This window comes from Populus nigra, chromosome 15 (assembly GCF_951802175.1).
Source record: "Populus nigra chromosome 15, ddPopNigr1.1, whole genome shotgun sequence".
Taxonomy (NCBI): Eukaryota; Viridiplantae; Streptophyta; class Magnoliopsida; order Malpighiales; family Salicaceae; genus Populus; species Populus nigra.
The window spans coordinates 9,460,194-9,486,850 of NC_084866.1; the positions used below are offsets into that span (position 1 = coordinate 9,460,194).

Below are 26,657 nucleotides of genomic sequence, written 5' to 3' on the forward strand. Positions count from 1 at the left end.
ACGGGGTGATCAACGGTAGAACATTTCCACGTTAAACAGAATCAACGCCGGAGCTTTTTGACTTGGCGCGGCAAACTATTTTTGCAAACAAGGATTGACAAAGTAATTAGTGACATCCAAGTTACTGTTAATTAGGTGATCACTGCATTTTACCAGCTAACGTGTAGCATTGCCTTCCCTAACCTACTGCCTTTGATGTTGACTTGCTTAATTAAATCGACCCCTCCTTTTAAATTGCGCCTTAAATTATTATAAATATCCTTGAAATTAATATATTATTGGATGTCATGGAATTGTATTTTAAATTATAAAATGTACACTAAAATGCTTTTCTAGAGTATATTTAAGGTGTGTTTGGAATTGTAGTAGCGGTGGTGATTTAAAGTATTTTTTGTTTAGAAATACATCAAAATAATATGGTTTGCACCGCGTTTCTAAACACACCCTAAGAGCCTGAATTGGAAGGCGGTGCAAACTGTGTTTCCTTAAATTTTGATTTTGTTTACTAAAACTTTTTTTTCCAGATCGTTTAGATGTGTTGATATAAAAAATAATTTTAAAAAAATAAAAAATATATTATTTTGATACATCTCTATGAAAAAAAAAACTTTTAACTATAATCATTATCACAATCTCAAATACACCCGATAATTATCATGTAAGATATATTAAAGGCTTTTTTAATCTATTATATTTTCTTACCTTATAATTACCATGAGCATAATTTTATAAATGCTTGCTGGTTATATTTTTTCATCTTGGAAATCATTAGTAATTAAATTTTTATTTAATTATTGTATTATAATATTTTATATTTATTCAATTGCAGTGAAATTTATCTTGAGAACCAATAAAGTAGTTTTTAAAATTAATTTGGCACAATCTATGATTATCATGTAAATTAGATGGTAATCTGGTTAATAGCATAGTGGAGTGTTCAGGTACTGAAGTAATAATGATTTCGAAGCAATACGAGGGTTGAAAACTAGTTGCTTATGAACGTGAGAGGCAGTTGCAACTAATACTAGGAGGACAGTTAGCAGGAGTTTCCAGATATATTAATACAATTAAAAGTGTGTGTCGGAGTATGGTAGCGGTTATTTTTTAAATAATTTTTAGTACTAAAATATATGTTAATAATATTTTTTTATTTTAAAAAAATTATTTTTGACATTAGCATATCAAAATAATCCAAAACGTACAAACCATATTAAATTTTAATAAAAAATAATTTTTAATTTTTTTTTTAAATATGATTTTCATCGTGTTTCCAACCGATTTACAGTGAAGCACGAGCCAATAATTCAGTGGTAATATAATGGTTCATCTTTAATCAACATATAATAATCCTTTTTTTTTTATTTTCCTAAAACCTTTGTCATTCTAAAGGAAGAAAGAAATTCCTTCTGCAGATAAAGAAGAGAACAGATTGATTAAAAAACCTCTCGGTAAGTAAACAACAGACGATATACCTATTGATTTTGAGAAAAAAGATTACCAATATAAAAAAATGTAATAAAAATAGAGTTTAATATCTCTGATATTAATTAATAACACTTTAATGTTTTTACTATGAAAGCTTTTCCTAAATGGTCAGCTATCGAACAATAAATTTGACTGTTTATTCTTAAAAATATTAAATTAATATTTTAAAATATTTTCATAATTTTTATGTATTAAATCTAAAAAATATATTATTTTAATTAAAAAAAATACTTTCACCATGTTACCAAATAAAAAAAAAACTCAAAGCAACAACCAAATAAATCGAAACCCATAATTAATGCCGAACAGCGCAAATATACCGAAAGGAAAAATTCCAAGGCAGGACCTCATTTATTGCAAAATAAAAAATAAAAAATAAAAAATAAAAAATCACATGATCAATTAAAATATAAATAGAAGGTAAAAAAAACGAGGAGAAAAGATGCGACGACCAGCACAAAAGCACAGCGCGGGGCCAGCCGTGTAGGTCCCAACACACACTCTTTCAGTCTTTTGTCCTAAACGAAACAGCGAATAATAATTCTCCTGATATGTGAAAAGAAAGACAACAGCTTTTTCCTTCCACCTCCAATCCTCATTTTAACTTCAAAAAATCTCAAATATCCTCAGAAACCACCACAGCACCCTCCCTTCTCTCTCTCTCTCTCTAAAAAAGAAGAAGAAGAGAGAGAAACAAAACCACTAGCGCTATCTCCTGCTTGTTTGTCTTCTGTTCTGTCACAATGTCAGCTCCTACTCCCACGTCGCCGCCGTCTAATACTACGGCTCCACCTCCTTCCACCACCACTCCACCCTCATCTACCCCACCTCCTACAACTCCTGCAACTCCTTCAGCCCCTCCACCCACTTCTCCACCACCTCCACCAACCCCTTCTGCCCAACCACCGGCCTCAACACCTCCACCACCACCAGCTGCCTCACCACCCTCACCGCCATCCTCCTCACCACCCTCACCGCCATCCTCCTCACCACCCCCACCACCATCCTCCTCACCGTCTCCACCCTCGTCCCCCCCTCCGCCTTCATCCACTACGCCGTCGACTCCCTCTCCGCCTTCATCCACTACGCCGTCGACTCCGACATCAAAGTCGAGTCCCCCACCGCCGACGAGCACTAGCACGCCGTCTCCAGCCGGAACAAGTGGGGGGTCGTCGGGAATTTCGACTGGGGTGGTAGTGGGGATAGCAATTGGGGGAGTGGCGATTCTGTTGGTAGTGAGTCTGTTTTTTATATGCTGTAATAAGAGGAAGAGAAGGAGACGTGATGACGAGGCCGCGTACTATGTGCCTCCTCCTCCTGGCCCCAAAGGTGACATTTTTCTCCTTTAAGATTTTAAATTGTTGATATTTACAAGTGGTTACTGGGTTTTTAGCTGTATTACAAATTTTGGCCTTGGCATTTCCTTTTTCTCTCCTTAAAACGCATTTTTGGGTTCAATATAGATTTAGTTTTAATGCATTTCTTAGATTCAGGGACTTGCTCTATGACTTTGAATGCACATTTGATGTTGGTTTAATTTCCTAATTTTTAAATGTTTAGGTCGACGGTTTTTTTTATTCAAATTCTGACTGCATTGAAGCACTGATCTGGTCGATGTTTTAAGTTGGCATTTTGCATTACAAGACTAGTGTGTATTTTTTTAAATAGTTTTCTTCGAAATTGGTGACCCTACTGAATGTTTTTGCTATCTGCAATTGGAATCAAGGCTCCTAGTGTGGAAATGATTGTCTGGAGAGATCCACTTGTAAAGAAAAAGGCCCTGCATAATCGTGTTTAAAATGTGTTCTCCACAACACATGATATCAAAAATAGAAAGTGAAGGAAAAGAGGAAGTAGTTTATCATTTGTAGATGAAATTTTCTTTGACAAGTTTTCATGCATTTGAAGTTTCAATTTGTGGCAAATCCAGATGATTTTCTTTTGCTATTAAGAACAAGGTGACAGTTTGTTTGACTTTCAACTTTCTGATGCCACCCTCTGGTGGTAATTTTGTGCTCGGTGGCTCATTTTCTAGCATTTCTTGATGATTACCAGATGACCCTTATGGTGGCAGACAACAATATTGGCAACAAAATGCTCCCCCACCACCTGATCGTGTTGTTGCACCGATGCAAAACCCCCCTCCTCCACCACCCGTTGCATCAAGGCCGTCACCTCCTCCTGAGCGTGTTGCAATGCCTCCACCACCTCCTCCACCACTTTTCATGAGCAGCAGTGGTGGCTCTGGCTCCAATTATTCTGGTACGGAAAACCCATACCCACCACCTTCTCCAGGCATTGCTTTGGGTTTCTCTAAGAGCACATTTAGCTACGAGGAATTAGCAAGAGCAACAGATGGATTCACAGATGCCAACCTCCTTGGTCAAGGAGGTTTTGGGTATGTGCACAGAGGAGTTCTTCCAAATGGGAAAGAAGTAGCTGTCAAGCAGCTAAAGGCAGGAAGTGGGCAGGGGGAGCGTGAATTTCAGGCAGAAGTTGAGATCATCAGCCGGGTGCATCACAAACATCTTGTTTCATTGGTTGGATACTGCATCACCGGGGCTCATAGATTGCTTGTATATGAATTTGTTCCAAATAACACTTTGGAGTTTCACTTGCATGGTATGTTCTTCCATCAAGTAATCTGCTTTTATGTTAAATTTTTCTGAAAAATATTTCAATTCCTTTATCCTGGCTGTTTGTGCACTGTTATGTTTTTGTTGTTTTTTCTATGATGAATGTTGCAGGGGGTTTTATTTTTAATGGTATTTTGACTGCGTTGTTGATTTGTTTCAACACAGTAACTCTGAATCAGATCAATTTAACCAAGCACCATGTGCATTAGGGTTATACATGTATCTGATAGAAAATAAACATTTCAGGGAAGGGGCGACCCACCATGGATTGGCCTACGAGACTAAAAATTGCATTGGGTTCTGCGAAAGGTCTTGCATACCTTCATGAAGATTGTGAGTTTTATCTTCTCTTCCTTCCCCCTCCCAGCCCTTCAATCTCTTATGGACACATGAAGCTGTACTGCTACACCTATCAATATTGTTACTAATGTGATCCATAATATTTATATGCAGGTCATCCTAAAATTATTCATCGTGACATCAAGGCATCTAATATACTTTTGGATTTCAAGTTTGAGGCAAAGGTATTAGCTGCATCCAGCTCGTTTGATCCATTAAATATGGTTTCTTTGGTAGTCAGGTTTATTTGGTTCAAAGTAATTGTTGCGCTTATTTTGAATCTTAAATGGAACTCATTTGATCCTTTTTATTTCTACCTTTTGATATAATTGCTATGGAGATGATGTATTGCCTTTTCTCTTCTTTCCTTTTGCCCAGGTTGCTGATTTTGGACTAGCAAAGATATCTTCTGATGTCAATACTCATGTCTCCACGCGGGTGATGGGAACTTTTGGGTATGGCGAACTCCTTTTATAATCTAGTTGCATAACATTCAAATTTTGTTGGTTGATATTTTTCGAAGATGAACCAGATGACGACCTTGATTTCTTCTGCTTGCTCAAGTGCTTGTCATCAGATGATGTGGTTCTTGTTTTTGTAGATCATGTTTTCATAGAACTGTTCAAATATTTTGAATTTTAAGAATTCAGTCTTCTTGAATTCAGTGTTTTGGGTCCCATTCAGTGCATTTGCATTGAGACCTTTAAACCAGCTGCAATAGTCCATCTTGAATTGTGGGGTTTTGTGATTTTCACTAACATGTCATCTGGCTGGCTTGATGATGGCCAGATATGCTGTCATGGTTTCGTTTTCTATTTAGGTGTAACCTACTTTGGTCAGATATCACTGTGTATGACTGTTAATATGAAAATTATGTATTGTTCATGTGCTTCTAAATCCAGGTATCTGGCTCCAGAATATGCTTCAAGTGGAAAACTAACAGACAAATCAGATGTTTTCTCCTACGGGGTCATGCTTCTGGAATTGATTACTGGTCGTCGACCTGTGGACTCAACTCAGTCTTTCATGGAGGACAGTTTGGTTGATTGGGTAAGCTCTAACTCTTCCTATGTGGTCTTACCAACGCATACGCATGAATACACTTATAAAACATGTACGCTGGCAAACATATACACATGCTTTCAAACAAACAGCTAATTGGACAAAATTGTGGATGTCACATCAATCTATATTTTCATTTGTAGGCGAGGCCTTTACTGACTCGGGCTTTGGAAGATGGAAACTTTGATACCCTGGTTGATCAAAAGCTGCAAAATAATTATGATCAAAATGAGATGGCTCGCATGGTTGCTTGTGCGGCTGCTTGTGTGCGTCATTCAGCTCGCCGTCGACCACGCACCAGTCAGGTAATTAGTTGAATGAAGCTTAAATATTCTTTTCAGGAGCAAACTGAATACCTGGTAGATGTTTGTGATCTTCTGATATACTGTCTCACTCTAATACATGGACAAAGACCATTTATTGAAAAAAGTGTCTGATGATATAGGCCAGGGTCGTGTATAAACTATCCTAATTGATATCTTCAACTCATAACCAAGCAGGTAGTCCGAGCTTTGGAAGGAGATGTGTCTCTCTCTGATCTTAATGAAGGAATAAGACCTGGGAACAGCAGAGTTTATGGTTCGTATGGCAGTTCAGACTATGACACCAGTCAATACAATGAGGACATGAAAAAATTCAGGAAGATGGCATTAGGAAGCCAGGAATATGGTGCAAGCAGTGAGTACAGTGGACCAACCAGTGAATATGGCTTGTACCCTTCTGGCTCGAGCAGCGAAGGCCAGAACACCCGTGAAATGGAAATGGGAAAGATGAAGAAGGCCAGTAAAGGTTTTAGTGGAAGTTCGTGACAACTGAGCCTTAATTTTCTGTAAAGACCCATCCCTTCTCCTCTTAGTATTAATTGGACGTCACATTGATTGCAAGAACGGCATGTTTTGGAGGTGAAAACACATACAATTTTTTTTTTTACTGATTTTGAAGTTTGTTTTTACTACATGTATCTAATAGTGCTTACATACAAGAAAACAATGAAACAGCTTGGCTGATTCTTTTATTCTTTCTTTAAATGTTGATAGCAAGCTTGTGAAATCTGTAGCCACTTGCGTGCCTTTTGTGCATCATCGTTCTCTTGGATTGTGGTTTAACCATTAGGTTAGATTTTGCTGAAGCATGGTTGACAGTGGTGTCACTGGCCCTTCTGGCCTTTGCAAGTGTACAGGCTGTTTTTAAGCAAGAAAAATGCCTCTTTTTTTAAAATAAATAAATAAATATTACTGTGGGGCCGACCTTCTTGGTTGGTCCAGTAAGATCTTGAAGAAGCTCTAATGGTAAGCATTGGTTTCGAGTCCCTTTTGCTTTGTAATCAAGCTCATTCGGTAAGCTCGAGCTTAGCTGTCTGATTAGGGACTAGCTAACCTACTTGAATCAACAGCACAAAAGGGTCTGTTTCTGTTATCGGCGATGGAACGAGGGGTGGTCGGGGATTAGGGCCTCCGGCTTATGTTAAACAATTGCTGTAGCCTGTAGGAGTGACGAATCAGGGCCAGCTCTGAAACGGATCCCATCCAATCCTATGTACTATTATAGAGTTTGAACGTGCTCCGCAAAGGTTTCTGTCTGAACGTGTATTGTCTGAATGCGCAGTGCCTATAATTAACCAGGACTTTCTTGCATAAAATCAACTTTCTCCCATCTCGTCGTCATTAAACAAAATCTTGAAAGCCAGTCAGTCCCCACTGATTAGAGGATCAAGCCAAGTTTTATCTTGTTCATTGCGTACAAAATCGTTGAAAATGACATGGCGGTCAGTGGTCACACCAAATTAGCTAAAGAGAGAATGGCCACGCCACCTCATGATGTGTACTGGGGCTTGGTTTTCTTTTCTCCCAGCAATATAGAAGAAAATTATTATACTTGCTAGAAGACAGCTTTTGGGCTGGTGACCCCTAGCTTTTGTGACCCCACCCACGTTACGACGACGGCATGCACATGCTGGATTCGGAGGATACAGGTGGCACCGTCTTGGCTAGCAGTTAGACTGGTACACCTAATGCCAAAGGTCCAAATTTCAGGTGGAAGCCCAGAAGAGAACGAGGCTGTGAAGATGTAAATGTCATAGCGTGTTTAGCCTTTGTTTTGAAAATGTTTTTTTTTTTTAAATTATTTTTTTAATTTTAAATTAATATATTTTTAATATTTTTATATCATTTTAATATTGATAATAAAAATATTTTTAAAAAAATAAAAAAATATTATTTTAATGTATTTTAAAATAAAAAACACTTTAAAAAATAACAGTTAACCCACTAAAAAAAGCATTAAAATTATTTTGCAAACAGGCACCAGATGAGATCAATCCAGCTATTTTACAGCTCAAATTGTGATATTGCAAGGCCATCAGTTATTCAGATTCCACTTTACACACACAATTAAAGCCTTAAAAAGAAAAGGATTACACACACACCCACGAAAAAGGAAAGAAAAAGGGGAAAACTGCTGTCAGTAGTCACCAATGGCCCTGTGGTGGGAGAATGAATTAAAACAATATAAAATTACTGTTTGTTTTTTTGTGGGTGGAAAGTGTTTTTTATTTGTAAAAGAAATGATTTTTTTTATTTTAAATTATTTTTTAAAATAATTCCATGAGACATATTTAATAATATTCCTGGTAACAAAACGAATCAAACAATGACTTGTTCCCAAGAGCACAGGCCATGCAATAATAAGTCATGAGAGGTTGAAAAGGTCAATAATATGAAGAAAAAAAATCAAGAGTATTGTGTATCCCAGTTTTTCTTATAAATGGAATAATTGGATATCTTGTTTTAATATATTTTCCTGATAAGAATACCAGTTCTAAAAGTGAAAGTAGGATTTTTTTTCTCTTATTTTTATCTATCAAATTTAGTTTTTATTCTTGTCATTTCTATTTATTTTATAAATTATTTTAAATAAAATAAATAGAAATTACAAGAATAAAAACTAAATTTGATAGATAAAAATTTTCAATTAAAAAAATAAAAGAAAAAAAAACTAACAATAAAAAATATAAGAATCAACGTTAATATAAAAATCAAATTAAACCAGATTCTAATTGATGAAATTGAAAAAAATAAATATAAAATGATTCAAAATAAAATATATAACAATAAAAAGTTTGAGGCTAAACTTGATATAATAAAAAAAATAATAAGACATTTTTAATTTTTTGCAACTTCTGAAAAGTGTTTTCCATCCAAAATAAAAGTAAAACTTTGTGGAAACCATATTAAATTTTTCTTCGACTTCCAGCTTTCTTAATTTAGCGTTAATTTTTGTGGTTTTAATTTTTTTAATTAATAAAATTAAATCATATTTTGTAAAATTGAGCATTAATATAATGTCAATATATTTTTTAACTTCACTAATATGACATACCATGCGAACTGAAACCAACCATCTAGCTTAAAACCTTGTGAACATAAATAACACGGGAGGATAAAATTGAAAAAAAAATAATAGATAAAAAATAATTGTTCAAAGTTTTTTTTTTAAGGAAGACTCGGGCGTATCATAGGTTAGTGTTTGATTATTGTCCTGAAATAATAGAAACAAAAACAATGGAGACAAGTGAAACAAGATAGAAAAGAAGACAGAGATATAATTGTGTTTGGTAATGATGTACAAGACAATATACGCGCGCGCATATATATATAATTTAGTTTATATTAAGTATTGAAATTAATAATATTATAATAACTTTAGTTATAAAATTAGAACTGACTTGACATGTTGATCCAGAGCCTGAACTAGTTCGAGTTAAAAAAAATAGAGAAATGATTGACTTGTCTTGACTAGTTCAACTCCTGAGTCGAGTTTTAAAACTATAATAATAAAAACTTTTATCCTTACATTAACCTGAGTTGATCCTTCAAATCAAGTTTTAAAACTATGATAATAACTAATTTTATTTTATATTAACCCTTCCGATAGGTGGCTCAGGTCTTACCTTGAGTCGATCCCCGATTCGGGTTTTAAAACTATGATAATAACCATTTTTGTCCTTGCATTGATTAGGGTCAACGACCAACTCCACTCATGACCCATGCATTGCCTTGGGTCGATCCCTGAATCGAATTTTAAAAATATGATAATAATCATTTTTATTCTTATACTGACTTGAGTCAACCCGACCCATGATGTGGACCTCGACCAATGACTCGGGTTTTGCCCTGGATCAACCCTGGAGTTGAGTTTCAAAACTATGATAATAATTATTTTTATTCTTATGTCTTAGATGAACAATTTGGAATTGAGAGTTTTTAATAAGGTATTCTAAGAATAAAAAACAATAAATATTGTCTCAGGAGACGTGTCTTTTCTGTATCTCATGTTTATGTTTTGTAAGTACATAAATTTACTCTAAAATTATTCCAGAGACAAATTTATTTTTATATTTTTATCTCTTTCTCTTTAACCAAATATTTTTTTTTAATCTCTATTATCTCCCTCTTTTGTGATTCAAGACAATAACTAAACATTACCTAACAATCTATAACACACCTATGTCTAGCATCATATTGAAAGAAACGATGTTTTAACCTCTTTGTTTTAGTTTATTCTAGTAAAAGCTATCACAAGAAACTATTTAACAAAGTTATTATACATGGCTCATCTCAATGAGTTCACCTAGTAACTTGTTGACCTCACCTTGATTTGGGTCGAATTTTAAACCAAAATAAGATAAAACTTGATCAATTTAATAGACATACTTGTAACTCAATTAATCTGGTTAAAACTTGATTTAATTTTTTTTTTTTAAGTTCATAAGAACATTGTCTTAAGTTTTTTTTCTAAAAAAATATTAAAATAACAATGTTAAATTGTAATTAAAAAATAAACAAAGTTATTCAGAATCAATTCAACCCATCCCGTAACTCATGACCAAAGTAATGTGCCAAACAAGCTTTATAACTTTAAATTGTAATTTTATTTATTTATTTATAAAATAATAGAAAAAAATATTCACATAAAGAACAACAAATAAAATTATAAAAAAATATTTTTTTTAATTAGCAGCCTAGTTAGAAAGCTAAGAGCAATCAGATAAAAATATTCATAAATATTGGATTTTTCTGTATATACAAAAACGTAAAATCAATCTTGATAACATATTTTTTTTTTTTGAACACAAGGTAAACTTGATCAGTAAACCTCAACTCTTCGGTGAGATGGTGATTTCATTACTTTAAAAACTTGTGCCACTGCAAGCATCCAGACCAAGAGTATAATATTAATTCTATTGCAAATACAACTAAATTCTACTATGATGCCTGCAACAGCACGCTCAATTTCGTAACAATGTTACAGTAAAAAAAAAGTTCAGATTGCGAGAAAACAAGAGAGAAGTTATCAAAATGATTGTTCTTTTAGCTATAAATTGCCCAGTCGGCCGGAACCAGACCCTCTCCTCCTCCTTCGCCGCCTTTGCCGAATGTGCCAAATGCTCAACAACAAAAGGCCTAAAAAGCAAAACGCAAGTCAAATATACAATGAAAACATCAAAATTTTCTTCAAATTTGCCTATTTAATGATATTCACTGACCAGTAATTGCTATTGCTGCAGGTAGGAGCCAATGACTAGCTACTAGCACCGGTACATCAGCCTACAAACGAAAAATGTAAATAGAGATAGTCACAACCATCCGCACAACACGATAGGGGAAGAGAAACAAAATGTTCATATTTTACCTCATCCCTGGAGAGCATGCCCCAAGTTCTGTTTCCCAACGAGTCAACCTTATTTTTCTGAGTGTCCTTTCGACGCCTCAAATTGGAAGTATCAATGGTAGAATTCAAACCCCTCCCCAGATCTATAAGAGGGTAGCCTGGAAGTCTTCTATTCCTTCCCCTAACATGTAGATTGTATCCCTTAGTTCCCCATACTTCAAATCTGGAGTCACTCTTGCAGATTAAATCCTTCCCCACAACAGCAGAATACGATGAGAAATTTACATCAGTACGACGAGTAGGTAATTGATTGTCATCTACAAATAGGGCCGCATCTTTTTTAGCTGAATCTGGGAACAGCAATGGATCTCTAATGTTCCTGCTAGTGAAATCCAGTATTTTCTTCAGGAGCCAGTAACAGTTAGTCACCATATGGCTGCTATCCAGACAGTTGGAGTCTCCATAAACTGCTATGCGACCTTGTCCCACCTCTACAAGGCCAAGAATTGAAGAGTCTGCCTGCAGTTATAACAGACGCCATAAATAAATGAACACTTATCATGTCTGTTGGAGGGTCCCAACAGCATTTGAGACAGTGAAATTGGAAATTGTCCAAAAAGGAAACTGCTAGATTATCATGGCCCAAAATATACAAATGATAAGGACTTTGCTTAAGACATTGGGAGGTCTTGGGGTCAAGTCCTACCCTTGAATAGCTAGTGTAATTTCTAATTCTTGTGGGCCACGAGTCATGAAACCTCCTCCTAAAAGAGCAAGATGGGCTCTTGTCAACACAAGGGCCAGAGGACAAGTTATGGGAGCCTAAAAGGAGGACCCACAGATACCCCACTACTTAGCGAGGAAAAAAAGATTGTCACACTTGTAGCAAACTTCGTAAAATTTGTCTCAACAATAGTTCCCTGGCAAGAACACATCGCACAAACTACAAAGTGAAGATCATGAATTTTACCTTGGTCGTGCCAGAAGTCAACACATTTTGGGTGGCCCCACTTTCTGAGCTATCCAGGAAGGGAAAACCGTGAGTATACCCACCTCTTGGAAACCTCACAATATCAGTTCCAGATGCGTAACGACTTTGCTCTCCATCAATGGAAAAATCCCCATTCAGAATCTTATCCCCAAAAGCAATCCCAAATGGGGCCAGAAGATCATTCAGTGCTGGGATATTCGCACCTCCAGTAACAGGAGTCCACCAGCTCCTCGTATTATCATCAAAGAATCGCATTTTCACCATTGTATCCATGTTATACCATTCTGCAAAAACAGCTAATCCCAATCCGGTACTGATAACATCATCTCTCAGTTTCTCAATTTCTTCTTGAAAGTATTCATCCTCAAGATCCACTAGCAGCAGTGTCCCGTATTGGCGAGCATCAAAGCATGTGAAAGGCGAACCAAGAGTTTCAACATAGTACCCAGCATCTCGTAACATGTTGAACATGATATGAAAATTTGTATGCAGGTGATCCCCATGCCAGTCAAGGATATCATTGCGAACATCCAAAGAGTCTCTTGGAATATATCCAGGAGGGTATTTAATGTTGTGAAATTGATCCCACAAAACACGCTTCTGTCTTGGTGGAGTGGGAACTACTTTTAGTTTCAGTTGAAGCACACAAGTGCTGCTTCGAGGGCCATTCTCGCCTGGAGATGGAGGACTAAACACCCTAAGAGTTACATTACCCTCAATCTCTCCAGAGAACTGCGCACCTTCTTCCTTGATTTGCATGTGCAATGCTAAATAACCAGTCCAAGGCCAGATAACTTCTGAATAAGTAAAGTGAATGCTTAGAAGATTTCCTTCTTCCTCTGCAGGATGCCAAGTTGGGGCACTTTCAATATAGCCAATGACACCCATTCCATTCAGAATGGTGGCATTAAACATAACAGGCATAGCACCTGCATAAAGTGGTTGACGACAAAAGGGCCAGGAATAAGGGCAATCTGTAAAATCAAGAACACTTGGAAAGATGCTTGCCCGAGGTTGGTAACCCTTCAGGATTTCATATGATTCTAATCTGACAGAGAAAAAACAGTTAGAAGCAGTGATACTGACAGATGATAATTAATAGAAAACTTTCTATTGGTTTCTATTAAAAAAAATAAAGAAAGAAAAGTAAAGGAAAAAACTTGAGAACTGCATTCAAGTTTTTTCTAATGAGCTTTACTCTACCCAGACTACATCCTTAATTTCATCAACTAGAAACCTCTGATGCATGAAAAATAAATGTACTACTAGCAGGACTAACAAAGAATAAAGTCTGCACATAAAAAAACACTTACAGATCAACTCTTCCAGCACCCTGCTCATACATATTCGGACCAGCAAGCTTAGCAGCCCCCTCAACCAAAGCTTGTTTCATACTTGCTGGATTCAGAATGTCCTTACGAGCACTTTCAGGAATAACACTGACAAGTAGGCATACCACACCAGCAACCACAGGACTGGCCACGCTAGTCCCTGATAAACTTTTACAACCAGTGCTTATCTTGGATCCCATGATTTCCCGCCCATATGCAACAACATCAGGCTTCACACGACCATAGCTGTACAGAAAATTTAAATAGTTAGTTCAATCATCCGTCCACATAACAAGTCCACACAGAATTTTTTTGAATGAAAATTATTCCAACAGCTGGAAAGAATTACAGAAGCAAATCGGAGAATAAGTCATACTCCAAGAGCTAACTCTTTGTGAACTCTTCCAACAGGAAAAAAAACCAAGGTGGGGCATTGTTGATCGAAGGGATAGAGTGACCTAGTATGGACAGTCCTAAGCACTTGAGGATTAGTTGTGGCAGCCCAAATACCCTCTCTCTGTGTGTGTATATAAAGAAAAATGAAGATACAAACAAATGAGCAGCCCAATCACTAAACACACAAACAAGCAGCCCAATCACTAAGCATATCAGCTAAGGAAATACCATTAAACCACCTGAATCATGAAACCACAATGAAGAGAGGAAAACTATTGTATCCTACAGAAACTGTCTCATAGGGTACTGGTTCTCAAAATTTTATAGTCAACAACTAGGTATACCATATGACTACACAGCAACAAAAAACTAGAAAGTGTTTCGTCCTCAAGAAACCCACAAAAGGGATCAAGAAATCACCACCATTCATGGGAATTCCCAATAACCTCCACCATAGAAAATTACATGCACCATGTTTCCTTCACAATTGGGCAATGTAAGAATAAGTGACTTTGAGACTCTTCAGTTCAATGACACAACACAAATATTTGTGCATGCAAATACACACACACACACACACACATTGGTGGGGGTGGGGGGGGGGGGGGGGCTAAGTCATTATGAGACAGATTGTGAATGTAGATTTGAATCCTCGTTATGAAAAGGGATGAACTGTGAAAACCCAAAGGATTGGAAAGGGCCAGGTGGAATAGATGCACACCCTCCTTCCCCTATTTCTGCTCCCATTTGGATTCAGTATCTGATGCAGAGATGGATCAGAATTGAAGAGGATCTTGAACTCAAAGAAAGCTCAAAATCTGCTGCATGATAAGCAGGATTGTCTTTCCTTTTTTCATCACATTCTTGCTCAGTGCATAGATATTTCACACGATATTATTAGAAAAGATCGATTTATAAAATAGTTATTGCAGTTTCCAAGAAGAAAAGCAAAAATACAGATATATAACAAGACAACTAAAACCAAAAGCTGTCTGAATAATAGTTTACCCATGAGGAATCTCCCAAGTGCTCATGCCACGCGAAGAAAATGGGGCTATGTGATCATTGTAATCTATGCCACCAACACCGATAACATCACATTGGTCTGCTGGATTGTTTAATGTTCCATAAAGAGGTCCATCATTTCCAATAGCAGAAACCATAATGATGTTATTAGCTGTTATTTCCCAGACCTGATCAATAAGTACCAAACAAACAAGTAGAAGAATCATTATCAGTATTGATTACTAACAAAATTTTCAGAAGCTGCCCCCACAAGACTTTGTGAATGAAGTCACTAAAAAAGTAGGCGAATCTAAAAAGTAATCCCTTGCCAGTTGGGAAAATGGGTCGCACAATAGTGGTGGCAGTAAGGCACAAGATTTAGTTCTATCAAGACTGTTATTTAAAGGACATGTGCAGTTGGTCAGTTGGAAATGGACATGAGGACAAGTGAATCATTGCTTCACATAGCAAACAGAATCATTATATGAATCATGCCAAATAGCAAAAACCTGAAATAAGCAGGCAAGAATAGTCTTACCTTCTCAACAAATGGTAGATCCAAGTAATCAGGTCCACCAATGCTCAAATTTAGCACATCCATATTGATTGCAATAGCATAATTGAATGCATCAAGGAACCATGATGTGTAAGATACCTGCAATAGGCTGAATAAAAATTTCTCATAATCTTGCCACATTTTACAGAGCAATTAAACTTATAAAAGGATGTTAAGTTTTAAGTGAAGCTTGCAAGATATACTTTAGACAGAATTAGATAATTTCTCAAAGCAGTGCTTGTTTACTCGTCTATAGCTTATAAATGTATAAGATTGAATAAGAAACATCTAGTCTAGAGGGGAAACCTTCCAGCCTTCAGGACACACTAGTCTTTTCTTTTAACATTTCTATTGTATCTAAATACATTTTGAATTTAATGAATTAGGGAAGACACTTTTCAACCAATTAGGGGATAAAATGAGATGCAAATAACAAGACGAGACATTATATATGCTTTCTCAAATCTCATTGGTGAAAAACAAGATAAGCTGAAAAATACACCTATGACAATCATTACCTGTGCATCTGTAAACACGCGAAATGCATAAATCTCTGCATCAGGTGCAAAACCAAGACACTCTGCATCTTGACCAGCAATAACACCAGCAACAAATGTTCCATGTCCAAGATTGTCATTCAAAGTATCTTCATTAGTCCAGTTTGTTCGCTCCTAAAAAAATTACAGGGGATCACATCTCAGTATCAGTTTCTCAGCTAAAGGGAATAGTATTGAAGCAGAATCTAATTATTTTTCTTGTTTGTGCAGAGATTATACCTTAATTTTCCGGAAATGCGGGTGATCAGCTCGAATTCCAGTATCAAAAATAGCCATTTTGACTTTATGACCAGTAAACCCTTTTGACCAAAGAACATCTGCTCCAAACAAGGAAGTCACCTGTGACTTCTGCAACAGATACAAACACAATGAGCAAGTGAACGTAATAAAAAACTTTGGGTGGCACAATAAAAGGGTCTAAAGAAAACTTTGGGCGGCACAAGAAAAGGGTCTAAAGAAAACTTTGGGTGGCAGATAATGGCCCATCTGAAATCCTTCAAAATTCACTTCTTTCCACTTCCAATCACCCAAAAAAAAAACTTTTTTCATAGTTAAGCCTTGCGTCGTTTTATAGAAGCAAAATCACTTACAGCTACAGGCATTGACTACCATATTGCATTAATTAAATAACAGCCATGAAGAAGAATAAAAATAAAACCCTGCAAATACCTGCCCCAAAAGTTGGCGACCCCAATGAATAGAAGAATTACTAGTCTGGGCCACAGCATAACTCTCTCCAGCGTCACTAAATGACATGGAAGTAAACATCTTGCCAGGGCGTTTCTCGCCATCAACAAAACCAAGCAAATCCCTTTTCGTATAACTAATATCCAAGTTCACATCTTTCACCATCTCCAGCCTCTCAATCTCTCCAATCACTCTCTCCTTCTGGATCGCCAACACTCCGAAATCCGTGGCATAGTCCATCGCCGGATTCCTCCTCTCGATCCATTTCCAGCCGTCCGATTTGACTCTCGATTCTAAATAGAGACGGTGATGATCCGATTTCTCGTAGTCTTTGAAACGGACTATGTAGTTTTGGGGGGCTAGGGTTTGGGAAATGGGAGAGGGGCTGGAGAAAAGATGGAAGAGAGAAAGGGAAAGGAGAGCTAAAAAGAAAGAGGACTTGAATGGAAATGTTGAGAGATTATGGTGGCTGATCATGATTTTTATTTTCATCGGGGTGGTTTTGTCAGTGATGAGGTTGATAATGGATGTTTGATTTGGCGGGTAAATCCCCTCATCTGAGAAACCCAACCGCAGAGAGAGAGGGGGGAGGGTGAGAGTGAGTGGTTTTTTTTGTGTGTTGAATCTGATCAGAAGCGTAAGATTTTTCAGCTGCAGTTTGTCTTCTGTTTTGTTTTTGTTTTAGAATTCTAGTAACCTGTTTTATTGTCGTTTTGACGAACAAGCATTTTTTTTTTTTAATTTCAAAATAAAAAATAACCATCATAAAAAAATAATATTAATATTCGTTTACAAACTAAAGTGTGTATTACGGTGTAATGTATTTTTTAAAAATATTTTTAATTAAAAATATATTATAATAATATTCTTTTTAAATTAGTATATTAAAATTATAAAAAAAAGTTAAAAAATATTAATTTAATATTTTCAAGTAAAAAATAAATTAAAAAACAAAAATATAATGCCAAATAAGCATAAAGTCTAGGAAAAAGTCTATATTATATAGTAGTAATTATTATTATTATTATTTAAAATGATATTATATTACGAAATATATTAATATATTCTAAACAAAAAAATTAAATTTCAACTCAGTTAACTAAATATTCAAATTACAGCTAAACAAAACTATATATAATTGCAAATAATCAAATTTACTATATACATCTCTCCTAAAAAAATGATTTTTATCATACAAAAATAACATCAACTCATTTTAAATCACTAAAAATTGATTCAAACGCACAAATCTCACGAAAAGATATTAAATCTATACAATCTCATAATAAATATATTAATAAAATTATTTATACAATTTCTCAATAATTATAAATAATAGAATTAATTACTTAAAAACTAAGATGTGTAGAGGTGAACATTGTGCAGCCGACATTGTTTATCTCCTCATAAAACATTTTATATACCTCTGTTTATTTTTTAAAAATTTATTTTGGTCCTTAAAATTTTATTTTATAAAATTTATTTTGATTGAAGGCTAATTAATTTGGATTTTTTAGGCAAGGGTGGAATTAGAAGAATAAAGATCAAAATTAAAAAGACATCAAATATAGGTGGCGTGACAGATGTTTCAGGAAAAATATACTTTAGTCCTCTAACTTTAGAAATAACGTAAATTATATGATTTCGGTGCCTCAATTTTTTTCAAATTAAATTTTGGTACAAAAGTTCACTTTTGTTAGTTTTTAGTCCCTACTTGAGAGATGAGAGAGGGATAGGTCGTCAAATTCCAGCGGTAGAAAGAGAAAAATATCATTAACACTTATTAGGCCACTCAAATGGTCGATATTTGTGTCAAATGATTCTATTTGATGATGAGAGTTCATATTAAGTGTTCTTTTTTACCTTTAAAGTTCGTGAAAAAAATGTGAGTTTGGTTTGATTTTTTATTTCAGGTTGATTTTGGATTTTTGAAGCCATGAATAGGTTTTTCATGGTTCTTAAGGTGGTTTGTAGGTGTTTAGATAAAAATAGGTTGAAAAACGGGTTTTTTTGGTAATAAAAAGAAACCCTGATTTTCTGACCACTATATTGAAAGAAATCTGGGCAAATAAAACGACATGTTATTTGATTTTTAAAAATTGTTTTTTTTGCCCAATTGAAATGAACAAACAAATAAGGGTCAGTGCATAGGCCCTAAAGAAATGGGTCAGGCCCAATAACACCTAACATTTTTTATTTTTTACAAATTATTATTATTTTATTTTTTTAAATTAATTTGTTTATATACTTTTTTCTCTAATGTTTTTTTATTTATATTTAGATCAAAATTCATTCTCTTTTTCATTTTGTTTAGAGTATCTCTTTTAAGTTACTATTATTTTTTTGTTATACATTTAAATTTTGAAGAGTTTTTGTGATTTATCTATAATGTTTTCTTTATCTTTTGTATAGATGAACTTTATTTTTGAAAATAAAAAAAAATATTTTTGGATAATATTTCTAAAACGTACAGCTTTGCATAGTATTTTTTTCTCTTTTATTTTATTCAATCAATTTATGAATAAAAAAATATTTAATAAAAAAAATTAGCAAACACAATTGGGTAAATGTCTCGGCTTGCGAGATTAAATATTTTGATCTACTTCAATCTCTTAATTTTTCCATTTTTATTTTTAGTTATCATTTATGGTTTTTTATTTATTAACACACACAATTTTCAATTTATTTAATTGCATATATGTATAAATTTCTTGATTTTCACTTGATTTTTTTAACTACAAAAATATGTTGAAAAAGCTTATATATACAAATTTTTTATTTGGAAAAAAAATCTAACCCATGATGAAGCGCGGGTAAAGTATTTAGTATTCTATATAACTCATAAACCATATAGTATCTTCCTTTTAATGCATATATAGAATCTATTGCTAAACCTTTATTTATACCTTCCAAAATTGTAAATGCTCAAATATTAACTTTGTCACCTTCGACAATCTTCTTAACACTATAACTCAAAAACTTAAAGATTTATTTAGAATCACAAATAAGATCTAAGCAAACTTTTGTCATTAATTAAAAGATACTCAAGCCAATCCTTAAAATGACATTGACGCACTGACAAAACAATTTAGTGAGGAATTATCCATCAACAAAATTAAAGGATCAAGACTCCATTATCAAAAACCAAAGCTTGAAAATTATTATAAACACCCAACTCTACCTACCATTCACCTAGAAGATTTACCTTATAGAACTCAAGCTCATTAGAATTATAGTTTGTATAATGAAATATTGATGGTGAAAATAAACATAATATAATTGATACTTTTCAAGAAATTATCATGACTGCAATTGTAATTAAATTAAAAAAAATTTGGATGAAAAGATAGCTGAATGATTCACTAATTTTAAGAAAAATATTTCAAAATCTTAATTTCAAGAAAAATATTTAGAAAAAAAATGCAATATCAATATTGATATTTACAATAACAAAATATCATATAGGAGAACTTCAATAATTTCAAGAAAATATTTTGAAATCTTATTAAATTTAACAAGCTCAAAGCATATTTTATATATATATATATATATATATATATATATATATATATATATATATATATATATCTGTTGCTGTAACATAAAACATAATACAAGATTTTTTTGTTTTTTGTGTTTCTTCAACATAATACTTTGTTCTTTTTGTTTTACAGTTTATAATATCCATGAAGTATATTAAATGATATTTTTTCACTGAGTTGGTTGAACTCTTCTTTTCTTTTTAATATTATTTTCATGTTTATAGCTTATGTTAGCTAGTTGATTTTATTGAGAGTTTATTTTAAATTTTAAATTTTTTTGGTTGTTATGCCTTGTTTTTGTGAGATTTTACTTTTAGTCTTGATTTTATATCTTAAAATGCTATACTATTAACCTCCTTTTATTTTAAAAATTGAATTTTATTTAATGTAATAAGTATCATGAAATTTTGTTTTGTTTTTATCTAATAATGATTTTTTTTAAAATTTCATTTATGAAATGTATATTTTGAGAATTCGTACCAACAGGGTATTTTTTTTTTTTTTTTTTTTTTACGTGGGGTGTCCGGGTCAGCTTACGCGCACCACGACTATTCCCCACGGCCCGCTGGACATCCTGCAAGCCCAGGAGCAGGTAAGGCACCGCGGGGGTGACAGGTGTACACATAGAGGGTCGAACCCGGGACGGGGGCGGAACAAGTCACACGAATTGACCACAGCAGTTAAACCCTCATGTGCTGGGTACACATGAGAGCTCAAACCAGGACACTCAGGCAGGGCAAAGCCTGCCAAGACCACTGAGCTACAAGCCTCTCTGTCCAACAGGGTATTTTTATGGTATTGCTCGTGAACCGGAACTTGGGTAGTGACATTTACTGTGCTATTTTTTTTAAAAAAATCTTAAAATCCAAAGTCACTCAAGACGGCACCAACTAGTTGTAGTCACCAGCAAGGCCGAGAAGTGAGAGTATCAGATGGCGCGAGGGCTCATCCTGACAACGCAAGCGAGAGCCACCACCACTTCCTTCACAACAAGACTTTCAGTTTCAAAACCCAAATGCAAAAACCCTCTTCCTTATCGTCTCCATCTACCTTCCCGTGTATCCTCAACTCGCTTCTTTTGCTGCAAATGTTCGGTTTCCCAAGACCCAATCGTCATCACCGAATACAAGCAGTCTTTCTCTCAGCGAATGGCTATGGCTGGACTCAAGCCTCACCACCGTATTGGTCAGTATTTGCTGTCCTTTCTAACCTTTTCTGTCTTGCGTTTTCAATATATATCACAAAAAAACTAAAGCTAAATTATTTGCTACTCGGTTTTTTTTTTTTTTGAGATATGTACTTTGGCTTCTTCAAGTCAGCATAGATATGTATGGCTTGTGCAACATTTCAAAATTTTGCTTATCTTATGTAAAAATAAAGGTAGAAGATTTAAAATTTATTCTCTTCCTTTGCTGGATTCCTTTTAAACCATTCTCGACTACAGAAACTAATGGAGAAAGATTGGTGTTTTTGTTTGTTTCGATTTTCAGCTATAGGAGTATCCGGTGGCCCTGATAGCATGGCACTTTGTTTCCTAACTGCTGGTTGGAAAACTGATGGTGCTAATGCTAATGCTATTGGCAAAAGTGATGATGGTTTTATTAATGGGATTTTGGGGGTAATTGTTGATCATGGGCTGCGAGAAGAGAGTAATGAGGAGGCACATATTGTTTCTAGTCGAGTTACTGAAATGGGTATACTTTCAAATTCTGATCTTTTACTATGCCATGTGTTTGAGTTAGTGACTTCAGTTCTAACACAAACTTCGTTTAGGAATCAGATGTGAGATTGCAAAGTGTAGTTGGTTGGATGGGAAGCCTAAACAAGGTCACTTGCTAGAAGAGGCTCGAGAGAAGAGGTTAGTAGATTTTCATTTGAAGTTGGGACCCTAACTTAGGGGACTTGTGGCTAGGGCCATTCATTCTTCACATATGGATATCAACAATTTACGTTTTATTTGCCCTTGTGCTTGAACTTCAGGTATGAAGTGTTCCAAAATGTTTGCACTAAACATCAGATTGAAGTGTTGCTTATTGCACATCATGCGGATGACCAGGTTTGGACTGTTGCTTGTCAACTCTCTCTCTACATGTCTCTTTATCTCAACATGCACACATCTTAATTTCATATATTAAATGTTATTGATAGTCAAGTCAAAATCAGAGAGTAATCATAAGATCATGGTAATGATTGTGTTATGGTTGCATCTTCCAGTTGATTCTACTTGGAGTTCTTTTTACAAACTCTAGATATATACTGAGATGTGAGAAATGCAGGCCGAGTTGTTCATTCTTAGACTATCTCGCAACAGTGGCGTGCTTGGACTTGCTGGCATGGCATTTGCTTCGCAAATGTTCTCCAAAAGCACCCATCTTTACCGTGAAGGTTCAAAGAACAAAGGGATACTAATAGTGAGACCACTCTTGCATTTTTCTAAAGAAATTTTGTACAAGGTCAGTGCAAAAGAACACATGCTGTGGAAATAAATTAATCCTTGGGTTTATGGTAAATTTTGTCCTTCGAGGCTATTCTTTTTCTTGTACATCTTAACACCACTAACCTCTATTTTCTACTTTTCAGGTATGTCAAGAGTCTGGCCAGGACTGGGTGGAAGATCCAACAAATCAAAACACAGTATATGCTCGGAATAGGATTCGAATGTCATTAGGAAATTTGTCATCATGTGAGTTGTAGATTTGACATTCCAAAGTTGGATAGGGCTTTTCCATATACAACATTGATGTTATCTGGAATCTAGAATTTTTACTATATAACTGTTTTCTCTCGAAGAATACTGAAAGGCTTGAGACTGTGTGTGCTTTGCATTATCAGCTAATGTCATGGTAATGCTATATGCACTGTATTAACCTTCTCAAACAACTAGCTCTTACATTTCAGATACCTTCCAGTCTGAACTACAAGGTGTGATTTCTGCCTGTCGAAGAACACGTGCATATGTTGACCAAATTTGTAATAATTTGATAGATCAGGCTGTGACCATCATAGATGTAAGCTTGCTCTTGTCTTTTAGACACCTTTTAATGTCTTTAGTTCCTAATTTTACTTTAGCTTACATATATTTTTGCAGAATTAGGTTTGTATATTTCATTGCAGTTATAAAATTATTCACCATTCTTCTTACCTCTTTCTTCTTTTTTCCTTTTTTGTTGTTGTTGGTTGTGGCATTGTGATTATTTTTTCAGCAGCATGGGTATGCCATCGTCGATTTAGAGATTCTTAATCCATCAAAAGTTACAGATATATGCCTGTCAAAGTTTGTTGCGTTGATCTTGCAGGTATTAATCAATATTAGTTGATGTTTTTACACCTTGATCATTTTCCTCGAGGACTTCTATGATATAAAATTGTTTGGATGCTCCTTGTAACAATTTTTATCTGAATCTATCAGTATGTCTCTCAGAGGAACAGGCCCATTAGAGGAAGTACTTCAAAATTGTTGTTACACTACATTCGCACTGTCCCATGCAAGGTACTGTTAGTTTCTGCACTCTTGTGCTTTTTTTCTTATGTAATGATCTATTGGCTTTGTTCTGTAACATTTGAGGAAGCACTGGTATTCTCTCTCTTCATTTTTTTCCTCAAGTCAAACATTTGCATTTAACATCTATATTCTAACAATATAAGCAAGCTGACACATTTCGTGCATGATGGTTTAATATTTCAATATAAAGTCATGTTAAGGATTTTACTAGAGTAGTTCCCTTCTACTTTGCTCGTAGAATTCATTTCAAATTAACAAAACAACTAAATAGCGTGGGCCGCTTTAATTGTTCATATGAACACTGAATCATGTTCATATATATTTTTTTTATCGCTTTATAGCATCCTTTTCCCATAGCTAAGTTGGTTAACATGTGGGTTCAAGCTCTAGCCATGCTAGAAATAAAACTCTTTTATTCGACAAACGACCTGTCATCTCTTGTTTTTTTTTTTAAAAAAAAACAAGGTGAATAACAAGTCGTCTGTCAAATAAAAGTGTTATTTCACTGTTCATATGAATAGTTAAACCAACCTTGTGCACTTGGGATTTTTTTTATTGACCTTTTGGGTTTTTCTTACCCTTTGCTTTTTTTATCTTTTTTTCTCCCCATTTCCATCTCTTAATGTTGGGTTTTTATTGAGTTTTATCTTTTAGTATTGGGTTGATTGTAAATCTGTTTTTGTATTTTTTATCATATAATAACATAGAAAAATTAATTCAACCTAGAAGTCCATAACTTGTGTCGTGGGTTTAACTAGGGTTAACATGGGATGTTTCTTCTATTTTTCTTTGAACCTATTCAGTCGACAAAGTCATGTCAGGATAACTTTCACACTATTTAATTTAAAACTTAGGCAAATAAAAGAGTTAGGTTGGGAGTACTGCTGTACCAAGTTGGAGGACAATTTTGAAAAGTTTTCTAAGGTTTAGATAATATTTTTTTACACTCAAAGAATTTTTGGTCCAAGCCGCAAGATAGTGCGGGAAATAACCTAGCTTATGCTAAAATTCAACCATCTGATTCTCCCAGGACAGCTTTGGTTTTAAATTGGAAAAGTAACTTTATTGAACAAATATTGTTTTTTGGAATCCCTTTGAAAAGGGAGGATACTTGTGAAATCATTGTGTGTAATTTCCTTTATTATCTATGTATTTTGATATTTATGTTTCCATCATTAGGTTGATGTTGCATGCTGGAGTGTTGACTCTGTATAATTCAAAGAATCTTCCAAATTTTTTTTATTAATATTTGTTATTTTGTTGATTCAGAAATATTTTTGACAATCCTGCAGACCTCCTTTACAGCTGCTGGATGTTACCTTTGTCCAGCTCCTCGGTCTAGGGGGACAAAAATCCTTGTTTGTTGTTCTGTTGATTGTCCTCTGAATTCAAAAATGGAATTGATTTACCCATTTTTAAATGGAGAACAAAAGCAGTATTTCCGAAATGAGTTGGAGCAAATTATAGCTGATGGAAAATCATATTCAAATCATTTTGTTCCAGATGCATCAGATGTGCATTTTTTAGATGCATCTGAGTCAGTCATAAGTGAAGCCAAAACACTCAACATTATCAGTGAGTCAACCTATAGAGACATTCTTTTACTGAAGAGGGATGAAATCAAACATTTCAAGCTTAAAGCTGAAGATAAGGTGGACTATAAGTCAAAAAATAAGGTTGAATCTATCATTGCATCCCCAAGTGAACTACTTCAGCCTGGAAAAGCATGTTATTTCATGAACAGGTTCTGGATCACATGGAAACTGAGCAACCATATTTCTGTCGGTGAAGGGACAGAAAATTGTGTTGCGGATTTAGGAGGGGAAAGTCAGGAATGCCATAGCTGTTCTTGCAGGATTGGTCATGACAAGGTTGCTGAGGTGCGGCGCATGAGTGAATCTGATTGGCTTTATCTTGCTAAGTTGTCAAAGTGCCCAAGTTTGGATAACTTGCAACAGCAAAAAGTTCTTTCATCCAGTACAATGGAGCAAATATCAGAGAAGAGAAGCCTGCATTTGGAAAATCTGGAGCTATCAGCACAAAAAGCTCTTGAAGTGTTGAAATCGATACCAGTTGCTGCTAGAAGAAGCCTCCCAGTCCTAGTCAATCATCAAGGACTGTTACTTAGCATCCCGGTAACTTGACCTCTTTTCTGATTCTCCTTCATGTTGATGCATTTCATGAACAATTATGTGATTGATTCACCTGCTCAATACTCTTTCTTTAGTTCTTTCTTAGTTATTTTCTTTAAGTATGCATACCATGATTGTTGCCTCTTTCTTACATTTTTGTTGTGCATAAGATTGGCAGTTGTTCCTTCTAATACCAGATTTTTATTGTTTCAGAGTGTTGGCTTCAAGCACTGCCCTTGTTTGATGGTGTCTTGCGAATTCAAGCCAATAGTGCCACTTGGGGGAGGTCACAGCTCATTCATGTAATCTTGAGTCATTAATATGTTGTCAGGACCATTCTAATGGACCTTTTATTACAAAAATCAAGCTGCTACGTAATAGAGCATTGGAGGTTATTTTCAAGCACATATACAGGGAGGGCAATACCTGTGCCGATTGGCTTGCCAAGTCCGAGTTTGCTTAGCTCAGGGGTTAAGATGGTACGAGGTTAACTCGGTATGAGATGCCACCTCAAGATTTTAGAACCTTTGTTGGGTCATTGTATGTGAATTTCTACCCCCAAGAGCCTCAATTTTGTCCCTAATTTTTTCCCTATTTGTAGTTTGAGATTTCCAATATTACCCTTTTAATTTTCTGAAAGTTTCAATATTATTCCTAACCATTAAGTAACCCACCTTTTAAATTTGGTTGTAAAGTTTTTATTCAAAAAAAAAAAAAACTAAAAGTGGAAGGAAAGTGACACAAATTACTATTTATTGTAATAGTA

At 34.9% G+C, this 26,657-nt stretch overlaps 3 protein-coding genes across 9 annotated transcripts; 2 read left to right on the top strand and 1 right to left on the bottom strand.

The window, feature by feature from the left end:
• The first annotated feature begins 2,049 nt into the window (after positions 1 to 2,049).
• On the top strand, positions 2,050 to 6,537 carry LOC133674416 (proline-rich receptor-like protein kinase PERK1). The gene is made up of 8 exons (XM_062095506.1): positions 2,050 to 2,814; positions 3,541 to 4,107; positions 4,368 to 4,454; positions 4,575 to 4,645; positions 4,839 to 4,915; positions 5,363 to 5,510; positions 5,666 to 5,827; positions 6,023 to 6,537. Exons 1-8 carry the CDS (start codon positions 2,229 to 2,231, stop codon positions 6,329 to 6,331), a joined length of 2,007 nt encoding a protein of 668 aa, XP_061951490.1. The 5' UTR covers positions 2,050 to 2,228; the 3' UTR covers positions 6,332 to 6,537.
• A 4,126-nt stretch (positions 6,538 to 10,663) lies between these two features.
• LOC133674411 (subtilisin-like protease SBT6.1) lies at positions 10,664 to 17,401 on the bottom strand. The gene is made up of 10 exons (XM_062095497.1): positions 16,698 to 17,401; positions 16,248 to 16,376; positions 15,990 to 16,142; positions 15,454 to 15,570; positions 14,919 to 15,103; positions 13,497 to 13,760; positions 12,163 to 13,231; positions 11,214 to 11,711; positions 11,068 to 11,128; positions 10,664 to 10,984 (listed from the first exon to the last, which is right to left on the bottom strand). Exons 1-10 carry the CDS (start codon positions 17,205 to 17,207, stop codon positions 10,896 to 10,898), a joined length of 3,075 nt encoding a protein of 1,024 aa, XP_061951481.1. The 5' UTR covers positions 17,208 to 17,401; the 3' UTR covers positions 10,664 to 10,895.
• A 3,711-nt stretch (positions 17,402 to 21,112) lies between these two features.
• Positions 21,113 to 26,530, top strand: LOC133673817 (uncharacterized). Of its 7 annotated transcripts, none has more exons than XM_062094711.1 (11): positions 21,118 to 21,442; positions 21,748 to 21,951; positions 22,031 to 22,115; positions 22,238 to 22,313; positions 22,534 to 22,710; positions 22,838 to 22,940; positions 23,156 to 23,265; positions 23,461 to 23,553; positions 23,667 to 23,747; positions 25,052 to 25,894; positions 26,105 to 26,530. In XM_062094711.1, the coding sequence occupies exons 1-11, from the start codon at positions 21,190 to 21,192 to the stop codon at positions 26,195 to 26,197; spliced, it is 2,118 nt and encodes a 705-aa protein (XP_061950695.1). In that variant the 5' UTR covers positions 21,118 to 21,189; the 3' UTR covers positions 26,198 to 26,530. The 7 variants fall into 7 exon arrangements, with proteins under 7 accessions (XP_061950700.1, XP_061950701.1, XP_061950695.1 ...); XM_062094712.1 differs by having other exon boundaries at positions 21,119 to 21,442; positions 23,464 to 23,553; XM_062094713.1 differs by lacking the exon at positions 21,118 to 21,442 and adding an exon at positions 21,475 to 21,637.
• Positions 26,531 to 26,657: the final 127 nt, after the last annotated feature.

Bases quoted from the DNA above. Each gene is read 5' to 3' on its own strand.
- LOC133673817 (XM_062094711.1), top strand. From the start codon at position 21,190: ATGGCGCGAGGGCTCATCCTGACAACGCAAGCGAGAGCCACCACCACT. The intron at 22,314-22,533 runs GTTTGGACTGTT...TGAGAAATGCAG, and splicing joins CACATCATGCGGATGACCAG to GCCGAGTTGTTCATTCTTAG. The intron at 22,711-22,837 runs GTCAGTGCAAAA...TCTACTTTTCAG, and splicing joins CTAAAGAAATTTTGTACAAG to GTATGTCAAGAGTCTGGCCA.
- LOC133674416 (XM_062095506.1), top strand. From the start codon at position 2,229: ATGTCAGCTCCTACTCCCACGTCGCCGCCGTCTAATACTACGGCTCCA. The intron at 2,815-3,540 runs GTGACATTTTTC...GATGATTACCAG, and splicing joins TCCTCCTCCTGGCCCCAAAG to ATGACCCTTATGGTGGCAGA. The intron at 4,916-5,362 runs GTATGGCGAACT...TTCTAAATCCAG, and splicing joins CGGGTGATGGGAACTTTTGG to GTATCTGGCTCCAGAATATG.
- LOC133674411 (XM_062095497.1), bottom strand. From the start codon at position 17,207: ATGAAAATAAAAATCATGATCAGCCACCATAATCTCTCAACATTTCCA. The intron at 16,143-16,247 runs GTATAATCTCTG...TAATTTTTTTAG, and splicing joins CGCATTTCCGGAAAATTAAG to GAGCGAACAAACTGGACTAA. The intron at 10,985-11,067 runs GTCAGTGAATAT...TTTGCTTTTTAG, and splicing joins TGCAGCAATAGCAATTACTG to GCCTTTTGTTGTTGAGCATT.